Here is a 19,436-nt window from a genome sequence, read left to right as displayed (position 1 = left end):
TAAACTCACTGTCTGGTGATGAGACAACAAAACAATAAAGTCAATGCACTCTCTACAAAAAGATTAGTTGGAAAGATCCATTTAAAACTTTGTATCCAGGCTACACCGTCTCTGCCTGTGCATTTACAATTTACAATTTAGGCATTTAGCAGACGCTCTTAATCCAGAGCGATTTACATTAAGCAAGAACAAAAGCATGGGAATACATCACAAAAAAGCATTTATCATAAAACATGCGTAAGCTAAGAAAGTAACAGTGGAATATCTATATTATGAGACTATACATATAAACTATATATATATACTACTATGCTATACATATGTACTATGGCGTGCTATGACTATATACAATGCAATTATAGTGCTGTCTACATAACATGCTATAAGTCTGTATCAGATGCTATCTAAGTCTACAGAAATGCTATCTAAGGGGGTAGGGTAAGTGCTATGGGCCATGATGGAGTCTGAAAAGGTGGGTTTTCAGACTACGGCGGAAGATTGGGAGTGATGCTGCAGTTCTGACTGCAATGGGAAGTGCATTCCACAGTTTTGGGGCCAGAAGGGAGAAGAGTTTGGCATAAAATATGTAGTCTCCGCTGACCTTTCTTATAGACGGCGTCGGTGCTGCGATGTGTATTCGTCTATCTCCATCCCCCACGGGGTTGATTTGTTCCCGACAACTCGGTGGCTATGTGAATCTGTGTGTGTGTGTGTGTGTGTGTGTGTGTGTGTGTGTGTGTGTGTGTGTGTGTGTGTGTGTGTGTGAATGCATGTGCACAGTGGCGTGCACAGACATTTAGAGGGGCAGGTGCTAAAGTGAAAAAAGGGCACCTTGTGCAGCACATTTTAGCTATTGAAAAATAGCAGATCTACAAGCTCATAGCTCATAGAGCTTGTAGGTCTGCTATTTTTTTTAATCGAAGAACCACTGACATAGAAACATAGCTTTAGATTGTGGGGGCCTAAATAATATAGTAGAAGCGTTTTTTATCAAGATTTGATCAAAGTCACCATGGTCCACAAACTACAAATTAAGAAAAAAAATAAAACGTTTTTTTTTTTGAGCACATTGCCAAAAGGGCAGGGGGTGCTCTAGCACCCCCTAGTGTCTATCTGTGCACGCCACTGCATGTGCATGTGAATGTGAATGTGTGTGTGAATGCATGTGCATGTGAATGTGTGTGAATTGGAGTGTGTGGGTCTTTGGGTGCACGTTGTAAAGTGCTTTGGATAAAAGTTGCTGCCTATTATTATTGCACCATTTTACTCTAGTTGACAGTATAGATAGATCCATCCATTCAGCTCAAATCCGCTGTTGACAATGCAGAGCACGGGGAGAGAGAGAGACAGAGAGAGAGAGAGAGAGAGAGAGAGAGAGAGAGAGAGAGAGAGAGAGAGAGAGAGAGAGAGAGAGAGACAGAGACAGAGAGAGAGACAGAGACAGAGACAGAGACAGAGACAGAGACAGAGACAGAGACAGAGACAGAGACAGAGACAGAGACAGAGACAGAGACAGAGACAGAGACAGAGAGACAGAGAGACAGACAGACAGACAGACAGACAGACAGACAGACAGACAGACAGACAGACAGACAGACAGACAGACAGACAGACAGACAGACAGACAGACAGACAGACAGACAGACAGACAGACAGACAGACAGACAGACAGAGCTCTCTCTTACCTCCAGGGTCTTGCACTTGCCGTCCAGGCGGCTGCAGAGGCGCTGGTAGTTGGCGGTGAGCACGTCGAGCTCGGAGCGCAGTGCATCGTGGGCCGTGGGCGGCGCCTTGGCGATGAAGCTGTTGACGCTGTCCGTCAGCAGCTTGACCTTCAGCTCCTTGGAGTGGACCTCCTCCTGGGCCCTCTGGTTTGGACCGGAACCGGGAAGACACACAGGACACAAATGAACGGACCGTACGGATGCTATAGTGTGTATAGAGCGTCACAGTCCCTCCCCCTTTCAGAACAACGAGTGGCCCAGGGAATGAAAACCATAGGCATTTCTTATTTAATTTATTTAAAGACCTTTTAAGCGCCGTACGAAGCCAGCTCTTGTCGTGACAAATCATGACAACACACACAATATTTCAGCCAAACAAAGAATTAGAAAGAAGAAAACAACAAAAAAAGTGTTGTAACCTGCCGTTTTTTTCTACTTTCTAATTCTTTGTTTGGCTGAAAAATTGTGTGTGTTGTCATGATTTGTCACGACAAGAGCTGGCTTCGTACGGCGCTTAAAACGTCTTTAAATAAATTAAATATAAACTGCCTATGGGAGAATGCATTGGGTTTTCATTTCCTGGGCCACTCGTGGTTCTGAAAGGGGGAGGGACTGCGACGCTCTATAGTGTGTAGCCTATAGCTTCAATGTATATATTACGCGTGAAATGGTGAGGGGGGGGGGGGTGTTCGATCCCGGTCTCCCCATGTGCATGTGAATGTGTGTGAAATAGAGTGTGTGGTTATTGGATAAAAGGTGCTGCCTATTATAAATGAACCATTTTACTCTAGTTGACAGTATAGATAGATCCATCCATTCAGCTCAAATCCGCTGTTGACAATGCAGGACACGGAGTGAGAGAGAGAGACAGAGAGAGAGAGAGAGAGAGAGAGAGAGAGAGAGAGAGAGAGAGAGAGAGAGAGAGAGAGACGCCACAGGGCGCACCAATCAACAGAGAGAATCAATGAACAAACACCCACCCCACCACTAATCTTTCACCCGCTGAGAAAGAGAAGGAAAAAAAAGAGAGAGAGAGAGAAGGGAAGTAAAGATTGAAAGATTGAAGTGAAGAAAAGAGGCTTCATAATAAATAATGTACCATAAAGAGGCTTCATAATAAATAATGTACCATAAAGTCCACCAAAACTTTTTTTGTCGCAATAAGCCCTCTTTGTGGGTTTGGATTATTAACGCAGTCAGGACGGGAACCCCTTTTGTGGCAGTATTAGCAGCTTAAACGTTTTTCAGATTTTTTTCTTGGAGATCTAGGGAATTTGGGCCCTTTCCAGAGCCTGGGCAGAGGCCTATTGTGGGCGGTTCTGGACAACCTGTGAGTCCGAACGACTCAAGGCCGGGCACTGCACTCCCTGTGCTCCCTGTGCACATTATCATGGTTTGCTTATGTTTCACTTTATCTGTGACATTTATTATATCCCCTGTAATGCTTTATTTATCCTGGGAAGGATAAAACGCTGTAAATAAAAGCGTGCCATGGGGGGGGGAATGCATGAGCATCGACACCTTTCCGAATGAAGGAATCCAAAGGCGTTTGAGGATCAACGGCAGCTCTGAAGAAAATGCACCAATCGATGAGAGAGACGAGACATGAGCAGAGGAGAACGAGATGAGATGGAGAGAGAGAGAGAGAGAGAGAGAGAGAGAGAGAGAGAGAGAGAGTATTATTGCAGTGTTCACAAGTGACCAAGTGACAGATAATGCTGAGATCTCCAAAATATCAGCATGCCCATATACAGTATGGGCATATACAGATGGCATAAGGGATCGCCACATACAGTATGGGCACGAAAGGGACAAGGACTGACGGATACAGTGCAAAGTAGGTGTGAGGGCCGAACCTCTATAGATACAGTATATACAGAAATAGCCTCAATTGCTGTGGCCCCAGCAGTGTTTAGTTGTTTTGTGTTTTGGTTGTTACAAGCCCCAGTCCCTCAATCACTTGGGGACGGACAAGACGCAGAGCAGCGATCCGGAGAACATGATAGGACGGAAAGAAGCACGCTCTATCATCATAGGAGGGTATACGCAGGAACGTTGGCTTTGATACAGGAGGTGTCTGCTTTGAGCCGGATGTTTGCTTCGACGTGGCAGGCGTCTGATCTGGCGTTGTAGGTGACGCCGACGGCGTTGTAGCCTTAATAAGGCTCATACATAGTCTGGATTTTCGGTGGTTAGGTGACCACCGAACTACAACATGACGTCACTGAGCCGCGGCGAAGAGCAAACCACCGCCACCGCTCCAGCCCCTTCTCTCTGTTTTTACTCACCACCGCTCAACGTTATTTCAGCTCCGGTGGTCAGCTCACCACCGGAGCGGTGGTCAGCTCACCACCGGAGCGGTGGTCAGCTCACCACCGGAGCGGTGGTCACCTCACCACCGGAGCGGTGGTCACCTCACCACCGGAGCGGTGGTCACCTCACCACCGGAGCGGTGGTCACCTCACCACCGGAGCGGTGGTCACCTCACCACCGAAAATCCAGACTATGAATAGGCCTTCACTGGGAGACATTGTATGCTCAATAGGTAAAGGTAAATTGGATGGCAAGTCAAGGAAGGCAGGCATAGTAGGCTCGGGGGAAAGTGATAGTTACTCAGGATAATTGTGTTAAATAGTTTACGCTTGCCTAAATTTTATGAGAAAGAGGTTGACACTTTTTCTTTTTCTCCACTAGCTCATTTGTTGTGTGTCTCCATCGCTCTCACAAATTGCTTCAAGGCACCTGTTGCTGAGAGAGAGGGAAGCCTCAATCTGGAAAGAAAACGAGAGCGGGAGTGACTAAGGGCCGATTCATACTCCTATTTTAGGGCCGAATAAAAGTCGGTTCGGCGCTGTAAAGCCTACAATTTGACGTCATTTGAGGTTCGGGGGGGCGGGTACCGTTCTAAAGTCGGCTCTTCGGTGCTACTGAAAATTTCTGACGAGCCGAAATCATTTCGGCACTACAGCGCCGAAACAGCGTTAAAATAGGAGTATGAATCGGCCCTTAGTTCTAACACATTCCTAAATCATATCTCCATATTTTGACTTTTTAATGTTTTTCTTCTTTCCTTCTTTTTTTTGTAAATTCATACTCTACTTCGTCATACAATACGGTAGTGCTTGTGCACTGTAGCAAAAAACAGCCGGTCTACAATCTCAAAACGCGCTATGACGCATATTTGCCTTCCATGGAAAATGAAGAATTGCTGGCAGAGGGTGAATTATTCATTGATTTACTCCGGCAGCAGATGTGTTTTAAGGGCAGATCTCAAAGGGTATAGTAAGGCAGCACCTTGTCAGAGTTGCATCGTAACTCTGAGAGTGTACAAAAGGAACCAAATGGACCCCGAAGGGTCCAGTGTGTTCCAACTAAACTACAGACCTGCAAAGGTTTCATTTGGAACCCTGGAGTAACCCAGTAGTAACCAACATTGAGAACTACTAACTACAGTATGCACGTATGATTGAATTTGTGTTTATAATATATATATATATATATATATATTGTGGGGTGTCGCTAGGCAACCACCCGCCAGGTAAGCATAATAGCCCAGACAGCCAGTGGGGAGGAGGCAGAGCGCGGCCAAGGAGGACACGCCTACTCGGCCTCGTCATCGAGCAGACATACTACCCAGCCTACCTATTGGCTCAAGGTCAAGTGCACGCGCCTATGCCAAGGAAGCTCTTAGAAGGAAGTGAAGTGGTCACGTGACTGGGCTGCGCCATGACACTTTCATGGACACTTTCACGGGAGCCAAACTACACCCGGAAGTTCGGCAGAATGCACTGGAGCCAATGAGAGCTCAGTGACCAGCTCATGAACAAACATTATTTATGAATGACTGAGACCTTTTGTAAAGTGATCGCTTCTGGAAAATAAAATAATCATACTATAATTAACCGAATGTCTGAATGAATGAATGAATGTCAGAAACAACGCCGTATCTCCTCACTGCCTTCACCAATCGCTCCCACTTTTCACACAGGCATGGACCATAATTATATGGAGGTCTTAACGGAGCCATTTTAATAATGAATTTATTAGTGAATAAAAACCAGTTTATTTGTCCGTGGTCTATCTCCGACCGAGCCACACTATTAGCGCACATCTCTCCATGCCAAAAGAAATCTGCACGCTCCCAGAATCCGGCTAGGCTACATTTTACCGACACAACTGTCATATTTACTGTACAGATATTGTTTTTACATCACCCATTTATATGAAATAATAATCCAACCGCACCCAGGGCGCAGTACCCGCCGCGGCCACAAGGGGGTACTGAACAACTCATCTCCCCGCCAGGGGGGCAGTCAGCCAGATATTTCGTGAAGCCTCATTTGAAATCGGTAGTTCATATAATGGCCTGTTGTGGCGCTGGACCGGACCCAAAAAGCCCCATAGCTCCATAGAGGCCCATGTATTTTGGCCCAACTTCACCTAGACTGTATTACCTTAATAAACATGGTCATGAATACTTTCTTCTTCCAGTCACTAGTTTAAAGTCTCATTTCTAATGTCATAATATTCTTTTGGGAAAATTATGGTCCCATTAATTAAAAAAATGACCATAAAGAAAAAAAAACATCGCGTATGTTCTGAGGGGCGTGGCTACCATTACAGTCTATGATCGGGATTCCCCTCCCACTCGAGTCAAAATAAAAACCAACGGAGAAGAAGGGGGGAAGTCCCGCCTCGTTGTCTGGGCAGCCAATGACCAGCTGGTATACAAAACGGAGCCAGCCAATGGCCAGCTGGTACCAAAGATGGCGACTTACATCAGGAATTAGCATATTATTACAGGCTTCATTTTACGTTCATGTTAGACCCGGGGAACGCTTTGTCCATATATTTTACAGTCTATGCTCCCCGCAAATCACGTGTCACCATGTGTCACCAGTGAAATGCATGTTGGGACGGACACAGACCCACACTGTACATTTGGGAATACCTGTGCCACAGCCCATACTTTCTGTGCTGCATGTCAAACTGGGGTCTTTCATACTTTTCAAATGGGGGTCTGTGGGCTAATAAGTGTACATTTTACAGTCCTTGCCATGAAAACATTTCCCTGCCATGCATTTATACAAATATTTTCATCGTTATAGTGCTGTTTTTATTCACACAAAAAAGACACAAATATATTATACAAGTTAAAATGAAGAGCAATTAAATATATTTATGGGGGGCAATAGTCCATACAACGGGTAAGGACTATGTATATTAATACAATAAACAAGCCAAAGGGCATTGCCTGACCATGGATCACACCAAAGGACCTGCAACATGACTGAGGAACACGTTCCACTTCAAATCATATTTATCCAACTGATTATTCATCTTAAACGATAACCTCTCCAAAGCAGCCACAATACCAAGCTATCAATGGTATACTTATGATTGTACTGCAGCATTTTCTTGCAAAATAAACTGCAGTAGCCTACTAATTAGCCTACTTTTGTGCCCAACCTAACTTCCCAAGACCATCTGTAAACAATTCCCCGTTCCCCCCTATCAGTAATGTGATCTATTACAACACATTACCCACACTGAACATCATTTGCTGTTCATATATATTCAGAACGGGTAAGGACTAGTACATATAACACTTTATTTTAGTCTTATTTTTTGATGTGCATACTACTTTATGTGATTTATTTTTTCAAAGAGCAGAGAGCAGCCCAGGCAGAAAACTTACTATGTGCTCTTCTATAAATACCTCAATAAAAATAAATAGAAAAACAACCACTCGGAAAAAACGTGTGATATCACTTATGTCTTCTTTTTCATATTCCTGAACCAATTATATGACAAAGCTCGCAATCGTTCATGTATAATGTTTGTTATGAGCTGGTCCAGCCGGCTCCATTCACTGCCATGTATTCATTGCACTACCGGTGTGAGTTTGGCTCCCATGAAAGTGTCCATGAAAGTGTCATGGCACAGCCCAGTCACGTGACCACTTCACTTCCTTCTCAGAGCGTCCTTGGCCTACGCCAGGATAAAAGGAAAGAGATGTCTGCCTCTGCGCTCATTCCCCACTGACAGCTGACAGGGACAGGTCGGGTATGCTTGGCGGTAAGCGACATCTCACTCATCCTCTCGCACCACGACACCAGGCATATCGACATTGATGTGAGCATGATATTAAACGCCTATTCTCTTCCTATATAGTTAACCCGGACGAATATTATAACTGATGAAAGTTCCACTTCCCCGGGAGAGTACTGACCAGGAAACCGAGGCACCTGTCAAACCCGGGGACAGAGTGTGAGACATATGATAGGGCACACTAAGCCCGTTAGGGAAGAGGACCCTAACTACACCCCCGCCAGAGAAGAGGCAGAGTTTTTGTTCGTTAATGACATTTTGAGTTGCATTTAATGCCACGCACATAAAAGCGAATTTATCCTATAATAAACGGCCGTGGTGGCCCAGTCTAAACAGTGCCTTGTGTGTTGGTGTCCGCTCAGTGCTCACAATATATATATATACTAGGCCTGTATATGAATCGTTAAAGGTAACCGGCGTTAAGGTATCGGACCGTTGACAGGGAATCGCTAAGGAGACGGTGATTGTGATTGTGCGGTCAGCTTTGCTGTATATTTAATAGGCAGACGTCGCCGACTGCCGTGAGACCTCATATTTGAATCGGCACACATCCAAGAAAAGCTGATTTTCTTCTCTTCTCTTCTCTTTTTTTTATATTATTTGAGATGTGACGCTTCACCACCCAGCTCTATATCTAGGATCAGTGGAGAGGAGATTGAGGTCGTGACAGAGAATAAATAGATTCCAATCTATCCCGGGACAAACTCCTTAGAAAGCATGCAGTTCTTTAACCTTGATACAATGCTCACTCTATTTGGAGAAATCTTTTTATTTAGATATAACCAGGGGTCTTCAACGATTTTTTTTTTTTTTTTTTTTTAGACCAAGGACCCCATAGCTGGGAGAGACGAAGCAGGGACCCCCACTACATATTGTATTACAAATATACTTTGTTCATACATTTCATGGATAGAATTCAGTGTTGTGAAAATGAATATATATATGTTTTTGTTTGTTTATTTTCATGAACGCAGCCTCCGATTGCGGTGAAACTTTTCACGCACTTTTAACAATCATGAAAAAGAAAACTAGTTTGCCCCGTCACATGCTACTTAACCCATTTTTTACACCATTCTGTGTTTTAAGATACCTCTGACTTGTTCCTTTTTATTGCTGGGAAATATCCCTGAAGAGTTTCTAATACATGATGAATATTTAATCAAGATCCTCTTAGCAACAAGTAAGAAAGCGATCACACGACGCTGGTACCAACAGGACCCACCGACGAAAGAACATTGGACGGACATTACTGAGGAACTGTATGTTATGGAAAAACTAACATTCACACTACAAGAGGATAAGTTCTATAAAAAGTGGGAAAAGTGGGATCTCTTCTCTCAGCCTAAAGGCCTATTCAGTCTGGATTTTCGGTGGTGAGGTGACCACCGCTCCGGTGGTGAGCTGAACACCGGAGCTGTCTGAAATAACGTTGAGCGGTGGTGAGTAAAAACAGAGAGAAGGGCTGGAGCGGTGGCGGTGGTTTGCTCTTCACCGCGGCTCAGTGACGTCATGTTGTAGTTCGGTGGTCACCCCGCCACCGAAAATCCAGACTATGTATGAGCCTTAACGATAATATGCAAGAGGATTTCAATGAATGTATTTTTTAATATGAAAAATGCAGCCTTGTCTTGTGTTTTTGTTTTTTTTGTCTTCTTTTTTTTCTCGTAATGTTTGTTTTGTCTCTGGGGTTTTTTTTTTTTGTCTCTGATCTACAAGCTCAATGTAGATTGCATTACGAGCGGCGAGCTACGAGCTTGTAGGTCTGCTATTTTTGAAAAATCGTGGCACACATCTTTGAATATATATTCTTTCAGAGCCAAAACATGCCTAAACAGAAAGACATTATGTAAAAAGTTGCCAGCATATAGGTGGTACCCCGACTTTCAGCAGCTTTCGAGCAAGGGAAGAAGAAGTACGGTAGGTCGGGAGTGGCTTATTGTCGGTATCAGCCGTTAACAATTGTCGGTATCCTTATTGTCGGTAGTTACAATGCACTAGACCCCTTGGAGATGGATTGCTGAGGTGGAGAGCCACACCGACCATCAGCTCCCAGTGCGTGCCGCACCCAAACCGTGCTACTCATACGCTGAGTCGGCGGTGCCCGGGATATAAACCATGAACTTCTGCTCCAAAGGCGAGAGCTCTACCGACTGAGCTAGCCGGACACAAGGGTTCCCACGGGGGGTTGGCTTGGAAACAAATTGAGTAGACACCTTCATGAACACATATATATATATTGCTATATTGGTCACACAGAGAGGGGGGAGAGAGAGAGAGAGTATACCTTGAGTTCCTCCACGGCCTTGCGGAGCTCTTCGGGGGTCTTGTAGGTGAAGTCTCTCTCCAGGTAGTCCTCCTCGGCCTGGTTGATCCACTCCTGCATCTCCTGCATCTCCTTCCTCAGGGCCATGGTCTTGTCCAGACCGCCCTTCAGGGCCGACTTCTTAGCATAGGCCTGGGGGGGGAGTGTCAGGTTTAGTCATATGCATGCACGCGCACACGCACGTACCAACTCAGTGGCCTTGTGGTTAGAGTGTCCGCCCTGAGACTGGGAGGTTGGGGTTCAATCCCCGGCCGGGTCAGACCAAAGACTCTAAAAATGGGACCCAGTGCCTCCCTGCTTGACACTCAGCACCAAGGGTTGGATTGGGGGTGTAAGTCCCTGTGACATACTAGCGTCATGTCCAGGGGGTGTACTTGTACATCAAGCTGCCTCACGCTACAGAAACAGGAGATATGCTCCTGCCCCCTATGGGTCTCATGGCTACAGAAACAGGAGATAGGCTCCTGCCCCCTATGGGTCTCATGGCTCTGCAAGGCTACTTACTACTTACTTACTACTACTACTACGCACGCGCACGCGCACACACACACACACACACACCTGTTTGCAGATGTTCTCCCACTGCGCGTTGAGCTCGTCCAGCTCCTTCTGGATGTGCACGGCGAACGGCGGCTCCGCCTCCTTCTTCAGGGACACGCCCACCTCGTTGATGCCGTTGAGGCTGGGCTGGATGGTGTGGATGTCATTCACCAAGGCCTGGCCAATCGGAACGCACGGAACGCACGCACAGGGGGACAACAACAGAACAGAGCTATTTTCAAAAGATTTCTTTTAATACATTTTGAAAAATAACGAGTAGTACTTTCACTTGTTTTGATGCCAATAGGTTACTATTGATCATCGGCATTGACATCATCGATGGGGAATACAAGCTAATAGAAACTGCAGGCTTTCTAGTCCTGAAAAGTTGCAATGCGAAAATGGAAGCAGTCGTTCTCACGATAATGAAAATCTAAACATTTTTGAAAAGCAAATCTTGTTTAAAAATAAATCTGCCTAATGATGATGTCACTGGAAGACGGTTTCTAAACTGCCCAGAGCCCCCCTATGAGACACAGACTGAGTAGAAAAAAATCGTGCCATTTTATCATGATTATTAATGAGGACCTATTATATGAAGATAGGTTGAAAAGTGGTGAAGTGGTCCTCTAAGAAGTGTCACGGGTGCTTAGGGTGGCTTAGTCTGACGTTATTTTCTTGAATGGCCTCGGGGGCATATTTCAGCGGGCCGGCAGCTGTCCTCAGGCTAACAGACACATTGAGCTGTCAGCTCGCTCCGACTCAAAGTGCTCGCTCTCTCTTTCACTCTGAAAAAAGCATGGCACTCTATACTTTTTTAAAGGGATTTCTTTCTTCCTCCGCTTGGTTAGACGGGTTGTTTTAAAAGGTGTTCAAGTCAAGGTTTTCAAGTCAAGATTGATATATATATATTCTTTTGCTGTGGAATATTGGCCACGGACCTGAGAAGCTTTTGTGCCAGGGACCTCCAGAAGAGAAGATTTCTGTACAAGAATATATATATATATATATATATATATATATATATTTTTTTTTTAAGGGTAACTGTTGTGTAATCGCAATTTTATCGGCTCATTCCAGCTGCAATGCAGGCGTGCCATTAATGACAACCATTAAAGCACACCCTCTCGTGTAATATTGCTTAATTAAAACACCTCGTCAAAAATAGCAGATGTACAAACTTGCAGCATGGAATGAAGGGAGGCACTTGTGAGCTTGTGGATCTGCTGTTTTTGAATAGCCATTATATGGATGTATAAAGTGGTTAAAATAATGATTGTGATGCAGCATTAACTACATCTTGCATCTTTTTCAAACAATAATCAAAAATAGCAGCGCGGCATAAAGTCACGCGCTGTGAGCTTGTAGATCTGCTATTTTTGAATAGCCAACGTATAAAAGGATAAAAGTGTTTACGGTGATTGTGATGCTACTTTAGCTGGGGACCCCTGGGGGTCCTCGAACCGCACTTTGACAACGACTGGGTCAGACAGTACGTTACAGGCGACAAGAGAGAGAGATCGGCTGCAAATAACCATGATCGTTAATTTATCGTTAATAGCTTGATTGATCTACGCGATTACAGTCGAGACTAGAAGATTAGGGTAATATATGGCGATAAAGTATGGAATGATGTTAATTTCTGCTAAACGATGATGAAGTCAAACGCTATCTATTATCTGAAATGGCTTCAATCGTATGACAGCCGGCTGGGAACTGAAAACATTACTTTTCATTTCGCACTTTTGGTGAAGTCGTAAATATCACAAAACAGACATTTTAGACGAGTTCAATTTCGTACATTTAACGCGATTAATTTCCATTCGATTCATTCATTCATTATTTGGTGAACTATTTCATCCCTAATTAAAAGTAATGTTGAGTTGCACCAGGCAAGAGTGCAATGCGTTGGCTAATAAAAACAAATAGCCGATCTACATCTCACAGCGCATGCAGCACACGCAGTGGCGTGCACAGACATTTAGAGGGGCAGGTGCTCAAGTGAAAAAAAGGGCACCTTGTGCAGCGCATTTTGGTGCTTAAGCTATTGAAAAATAGCAGATCTACAAGCTCATAGCGCGCCACCGAGTGGCGCGCTACGAGCTTGTAGGTCTGCTATTTTATTTATTTATCGAAGAACCACTGACATATAGAAACATAGCTTTAGATTGGGGGGGCCTAAATAATATAGTAGAAGTGTTTTCTATCAAGATTTGATCAATGTCACCGCATGGTCCACACACTACAAAAAAAATAAAAAAGTATATAATTTTTTTTTTTTTTTTTTAAGAGCACATTGCCAAAAAGTGCTCTAGCACCCCCTAGTGTCTATCTGTGCACGCCACTGAGCATACGTCTGCTATTGTGGAAAACATTCTCTTCTGGGGCTGCCTGGCACAAAACATTTTCAGACGGGGGTCCGTCATACATGATCTTGGGGCCCGTTGGTTCGAATCCCACCTGAGGATCTTTGCTGCACGTCATCCTCCCTTTCTCTCGCTGTCCTATCTCTTCCCTCTCTCTATCACGACACAGCCGATGGAAAGCCACACAGTAACGTGTACCAGGTTGGACATTAAAGTTGCATGTTAATCTCCCCCATTACACTGTGCTAATGCAGTCAAAGCTTTTCAATTTAAACTTGTGAATGTCATTAATTTTCGTTTATTTTTTATTTATTTTTAACTTTTGGTACTGCATTTCCATGCCAATACTTTTGTACTTTCACTCAAGTACATTCAGAGGCCTTTAACCTGGAACTGGAGAATCTGGATTGGTCCGATGTGCTCAGGAGCTCACTAGTCGAAGAAGCATGGCTTGGCTTTAAAACCAAATTTACATCAGTACTAAACATCATGGCTCCTTTGAGAACCGTCAGGGTCAAAACCCGCTCGGAGCCATGGATGAATTCGGACATACTGACTGCAATGAAAGCCAGAGACAACAAATGCTCTGAACTTCTTAAATGCAAGTCCAAACTAGACAAGTGCAAGCGCTTCGACAGTGATCTCCAAACCAAACTGCACAACCTAAAAGCCCAGTGTAACAAGCTAAGAAACGGTGTAATTGCCATGACCAAATCAGCCAAATGTAACTTTATCAATGATAAAGCCGAGGAAATCAAAAACAATCCTCGGGAGCTATGGAAGTTACTAAACAACCAACTAGGCTGTGGTCGGAAACTAAAAACCAGGTTTACTAACATAAACATCAAATCGAATAACACCCTCATCACTGACAAACTCGATGTAGCCAACCACTTGAACATCTTCTTTACAAACATTGCAACAAAGCTGGTTAGCAAACTGCCCTCCCACTCTGGGCGTTTTGGTGTAGAGCACATCAAAGCCTTCTACAAAAACCTTGGTGTTTGTAAAGATGATTTTAAAATGGCAATGGTAACAACCGAGGAGGTACTTAAAAAACTGAGTGCCCTCCAACCCCACAAGGCCACTGGCCATGACAATATTCCCTCCAAATTTCTCAGAGACTCAGCCTTTTCCATAGCTCCAGTCATCACCCACATAGTTAACCTCTCCATCAAACAGGGACAGGTCCCCCAAGATTTTAAACTGGCCAAAGTAACCCCCTTGTACAAAAAAGGGAGTAAATTAGAACCCGGCAACTACCGCCCTATTTCTATTCTAAGCTCCATCTCGAAAGTGATGGAAAAAATAGTCTATGAACAGGTTGAAAAGTATCTTGCCACTAATAAATTGCTGTACGAGTTCCAATCTGGTTTCAGAACATCCCACTCCACTGACACATGCCTCCTCTATTTGAGCGATCACATCAAACACGAGGTGGATGCTGGAAAATACTGCAGCATGGTCATGCTGGACCTCCAAAAGGCTTTTGACACCGTGAACCACTCCATACTGGTTAACAAGCTTAAAGCTATTGGTTTTGATAGCACATCAGTGAGCTGGATGCAATCCTACCTGGAGGGGAGAGAACAGATGGTGGAGGTGAACGGAACACTGTCCCCTCCCCTCCCAGTGAGCTGTGGTGTCCCACAAGGAAGCATACTAGGGCCTTTACTGTTCCTAATTTATGTTAACGACATGACTTCAGCTTGTGACTGCAACTTGTTCCTGTTCGCAGATGACTCAGCACTGCTGGTCTCGGACAGGAACAAACTGCAGGTTGAAAAGACCCTCAGCTCTGAACTCGGTAGAATCTGCACCTGGCTCGCTGATAACAAACTATCCTTACACCTGGGAAAAACTGAATCCATCCTCTTCGGATCAAATAGTAAACTTAGCAAGGCAGATGGCTTCTTGGTTAGAGTGGGTGACAATATTATCACACGAAAAGATCAAATTACCTACCTAGGTTCCATCCTGGAGGCTAATCTTTCCGGTGATAAAATGGCCACCAACGTAATCAAAAAAGTCAATCAAAGAACAAGATTCCTTTACAGGATCTCCTCACTGGTCAGCAAAAACACCTTGAAGACCTTAACAGGAGCCCTCGTACAAGGTTTCTTTGACTATGCATCCACCTCTTGGTACCACAGCACCTCAAAGGCCCTTAAAACAAGGCTCCAGACCTCCCAAAACAAACTGGTCAGGCTCCTACTTGGCCTCACCCCCCGAACCCACCTCACCCCTGCCCACTTTGACAGGCTGGGATGGCTTAGGGTCGTCGACAGAGTACAGCATCTTGCAATGGGTCTGGTCCACAAGATTCGATACACCACCAAGATACCCATGTACCTGTCTAAATACTTCCTTAATGTAAACGAAGTCCACACCCACAACACCAGAGGGAGTGCAACAAACCATGTACAACCCAGATTCGGCACAAACAAGGGACTAAATTCTTTTCGCTCCTATGCCACCAAAATGTGGAACGCCCTACCAACAGTCATTAAGACATGTGAATCCCTTGACTCCTTCAAAACCGCTCTCAAAGGGCACCTACGGATGGCTGCAATTCGAAACTGGCCTCTGTAAAATCTGAATCCCCCCCACCCCCCCACCCCATTTCCCTCACTGTATATTGTATATTTTCCCAGTGCTTGTATATTTTCCCTTTTTTGCTTCCCATATGATGAATTCCTGTTCTGTTCTTTAGCTACATAGAAATGTCTATTTGTATGTCTCTAAATGGTTGTATGTCTTTAAATGTTTTGATGAATTGAACAATGTGGACCCTGTTGTAAACAAGTGTAATGCTTAATTGGGTCGTCCACTCACAGTTGACAGTCTTTGTATTGAGTTTGTGCTTAAAATGTACTGTAAATTCTACAAACTGTTAATAAATATTTCAATCAATCAATCAAAAAATTCTGAATACCTTTACTTGTAACAGAGTATGTTGACCTTGTGGTATTGATACTTTTACTTAAGTAAAAATCAGAGTACTCCTTCCACCACTGCCAGAGAGAGAGAGAGAGAGAGAGAGAGAGCTATATGTACCGTGCACTGTTCTAGCTGTTTCTCCAGGGCCTCTGAGTCACCCAGGGCAGGCCACTCCTCATTTAGGAAGACGTCCACATCCGCCATCCACTTCTTCAATGTCTTCACGTCATTCTGAGACAGAGAGAGAGAGTCAGAGACAGAGAGAGAGAGAGAGAGAGAGAGAGAGAGAGAGAGAGAGACACAGAGACAGAGACAGAGACAGAGACAGAGACAGAGACAGAGACAGAGACAGAGACAGAGACAGAGACAGAGACAGAGACAGAGACAGAGATTGAGAGAGAGTTACATAATATTTCCCGTGCAGTCAGGGTCAAAAACACATTCATCTTCATCTAATTAAAGATTTAATCAAATCATTAAATATAACGCATACGTAAATTAAGAATTTAAAACGATAAAAAAATCAATAAGGAAATCAACTAGGTGACAGAGAGATCCATTAGTCTGTTCAATATGAATTGCATTTTTTATAGCACACTGCCAAGTGCTCAAAGCGCTCATTCATTCATTCATTGGGAGGTCCTCACTTCCCACATTCACACACCAACGGTGGCAACCTAGCACCGACCGACTCATTGGAGGCAGTGTAGGCTGTGCTAAATCCTAGTAGGGTTCAGTGTCTCGACATGTGGACAGGAGGAGCCGGGATTCGAACCACGGATCATCGGACGACCTGCTCTACTTCCTGAGCCACAGATCAGTGCTGATGTACAGTTGTAGTGTCAGTTTGCCCGTACAGTGGGTGTCTCACCTCAAACTGCATCAGTTTGAGGTGAGGTGGCGTACAGTGGGTGTCTCACCTCAAACTGCATCAGTTTGAGGTGAGGTGGCGTACAGTGGGTGTCTCACCTCAAACTGATGCAGTTTGAGGTGGCGTACAGTGGGTGTCTCACCTCAAACTGTATCAGTTTGAGGTACAGTGGGTGTCTCACCTCAAACTGCGGTACAGTGGGTGTCTCACCTCAAACTGCATCAGTTTGAGGTACAGTGGGTGTCTCACCTCAAACTGCATCAGTTTGCCCATCAGCTCCTGCAGTCTCTCTGCGTTCTCCTCCAGCGTTGTGCCTATGCGTCTCCAACGAGCCATGATAGAGTCCATTTCCATACGATACCTGGAATATAATACACAATTGTGGAAAAAATACTCACATTTTTACCGAATGCTCGGTTACAAGTAAAAAGTCTGGTGATCAAAATGTGCTCGAGCAAAAGTACAAAATTGACCAAATTAAAATGAGCCAGAACATGATTTACTATTCTGTGCCTATCCGGTTGCAACTGGAACGGGGCTGAGTCGGCTGAGCGAACTTCGCTTAGCCGTTCCGCACGGCTACTCGGCGCGCTTTAACGTGCTCGTTGGTGTCTCTCTCGTGGCTCAAGTTCGCTTGAGACGGCGCCCCTCCGTCGCGCTCTAAAACATTGTACTTTAAGCTATAAACTATACTAGTAGGAGGGGCTCCTATTTAGGCAAAGCCGGCACCATTTCCATGCTCGCATCGGATACCTACAGCACCACACGATACAACACATGTATCGGTACAGGCGTACATATGGTGCAGTGTACTGTACATACCTACAGGCGTACTGTACCTCTACAGGCGTACATGGTGCAGTGTAGGGCCAGGGCATTCACTTCTAGTCATTTGTACTAGTTGACTAGTTGCCTAGTTTACTAGTCCACTAGTTGTTTAACTACCTATTATGTAAAAAATATTCTTTTGTATTTTTTTATTTTTTTTGGAAATACATATTTGTACATTTAAAAACTGTGCACATTGGTGACTATAACTATAATCTACCTGATCTTGAGGCCTACAAAATCGGGAAATAAATAACTAGTCAAGTAGTACTACCAACAAGGTCGACTAGTGGACTTACTAGTCGTCGACTAGTAAACTAGTGGACTAGTTGCTTAATGCCCTAGTGCAGTGCACATACATACCTCTGGCTGATGTCTGCCGGGGCTTTCTGGAACACCTGCTCCACAGCTGACTTCAGATAGTCCACCTCCCCCTGGTGCTCCACCAGAGACACCTGTAGGGCCTACAGGACAGACAACACGGACAGACTGCTGTTGATTTCGTCGACGAAAACTACGACGGGAAATGTTAGGTCGACTACCTTTTTTTTCCACTGACGAAAACTAAATGAAAAACTAAGCTATGATGACTAAAACTATGACTAAATGTATCGAGAATTTTGTCAACAAATAAAAACCAGACTAAAATGTTATATAGGGAGGGACTATAGCGGAGAGGAGAGATCGGGTCATTTTATGTTTGGTTGCGCAAAATGGCAGATATGCAAGCTCACAACGCGCGGCGCAAAGGTTTCACCTTTGCAGGTTTCACCTTTGCAGGTTTCACCTTTGCACTGTTAATATCTTGCAAGTGTAGATATGTACAGTAGATAACATATGATTATGATCGCGATGAAATACACTTATTTTAGTCCTTTTATATACAGTACTTATGCATTATTTTATTTTGTATTTTTTTTCTTCTCTTGATGTACAGTAGCACATTGAGATTAGTTTCAAATGTAAAGTGCGTTATAAAAAAAAATGTAGTATTATTATTATGGTAATATTACTCATTTTGTTATGTCCGTGGCAAAAACAAATGAATTTTGACAAAAATGTTCACCACAAACCAACCAACAAGAAGATTTATCCTCTTCCTGCACCTTTTTTTTCTGCTATGGAATATGTAAAAAATAAGTACAAAGAAAAATGAATATAATCATGTAAAACCATAACTAAAATAAAATAAAATAAAATAAAATAAAATAAAATAAAATAAAATAAAATAAAATAAAATAAAATAAAATAAAATAAAATAAAATAAAATAAAATAAAATAAAATAAAATAAAATAAAATAAAATAAAATAAAATAAAATAAAATAAAATAAAATAAAAAATAAAAGTAACCCCCCCCCCCTCCCTGCTCAGCACAACTCTGTGCTGATCGGCTGTGCGAGAGCTGCAAATGCATGCATAATTATACAGTAAGTCAAAGTAATGGACAACTGTGAACATTCATTCAACACACACACAGCCTCTAATATGCCTCTAATAGGCTGATCTTTCCCCTGCCAAAACAAATGCTCCCCGCGACCCCAAACTGTTGGCAGGCACGCTGCCAGTTTTTTGCTATTTGGATCACACACACACTTTAGCTTTCCGTGGCACATTTTGCCAAGAGTAAACAACACACGTGCACGTGCACGCGCAGGTGCACATGCACGCGCACGCGCACACGCACACGCACACGCACACACACACACACACACACACACACACACACAATCTA

At 43.9% G+C, this 19,436-nt stretch overlaps 1 protein-coding gene across 4 annotated transcripts in view; it reads right to left on the bottom strand.

The window, feature by feature from the left end:
• dmd (dystrophin) overlaps positions 1 to 19,436 on the bottom strand; it is a 441,564-nt gene that overhangs the window by 156,728 nt on the left and 265,400 nt on the right. For all 4 annotated transcript variants that reach the window (XM_083758765.1, XM_083758766.1, XM_083758767.1 and 1 more), the window contains exons 25-30: positions 18,067 to 18,167; positions 17,125 to 17,236; positions 16,122 to 16,235; positions 10,720 to 10,875; positions 10,120 to 10,290; positions 1,686 to 1,868 (exon numbers count right to left, since the gene is read on the bottom strand). In XM_083758765.1, coding sequence (XP_083614891.1) covers positions 1,686 to 1,868; positions 10,120 to 10,290; positions 10,720 to 10,875; positions 16,122 to 16,235; positions 17,125 to 17,236; positions 18,067 to 18,167 — 837 coding nt within the window. The remainder of the gene's footprint in view (positions 1 to 1,685; positions 1,869 to 10,119; positions 10,291 to 10,719; positions 10,876 to 16,121; positions 16,236 to 17,124; positions 17,237 to 18,066; positions 18,168 to 19,436) is intronic.

This window comes from Protomyctophum parallelum, assembly GCF_964188405.1.
Source record: "Protomyctophum parallelum genome assembly, chromosome: 23".
Lineage (NCBI taxonomy): Eukaryota > Metazoa > Chordata > Actinopteri > Myctophiformes > Myctophidae > Protomyctophum > Protomyctophum parallelum.
Note: the sequence above shows the minus strand (reverse complement) of the source record. Positions and strands in the feature narration are given on the sequence as shown.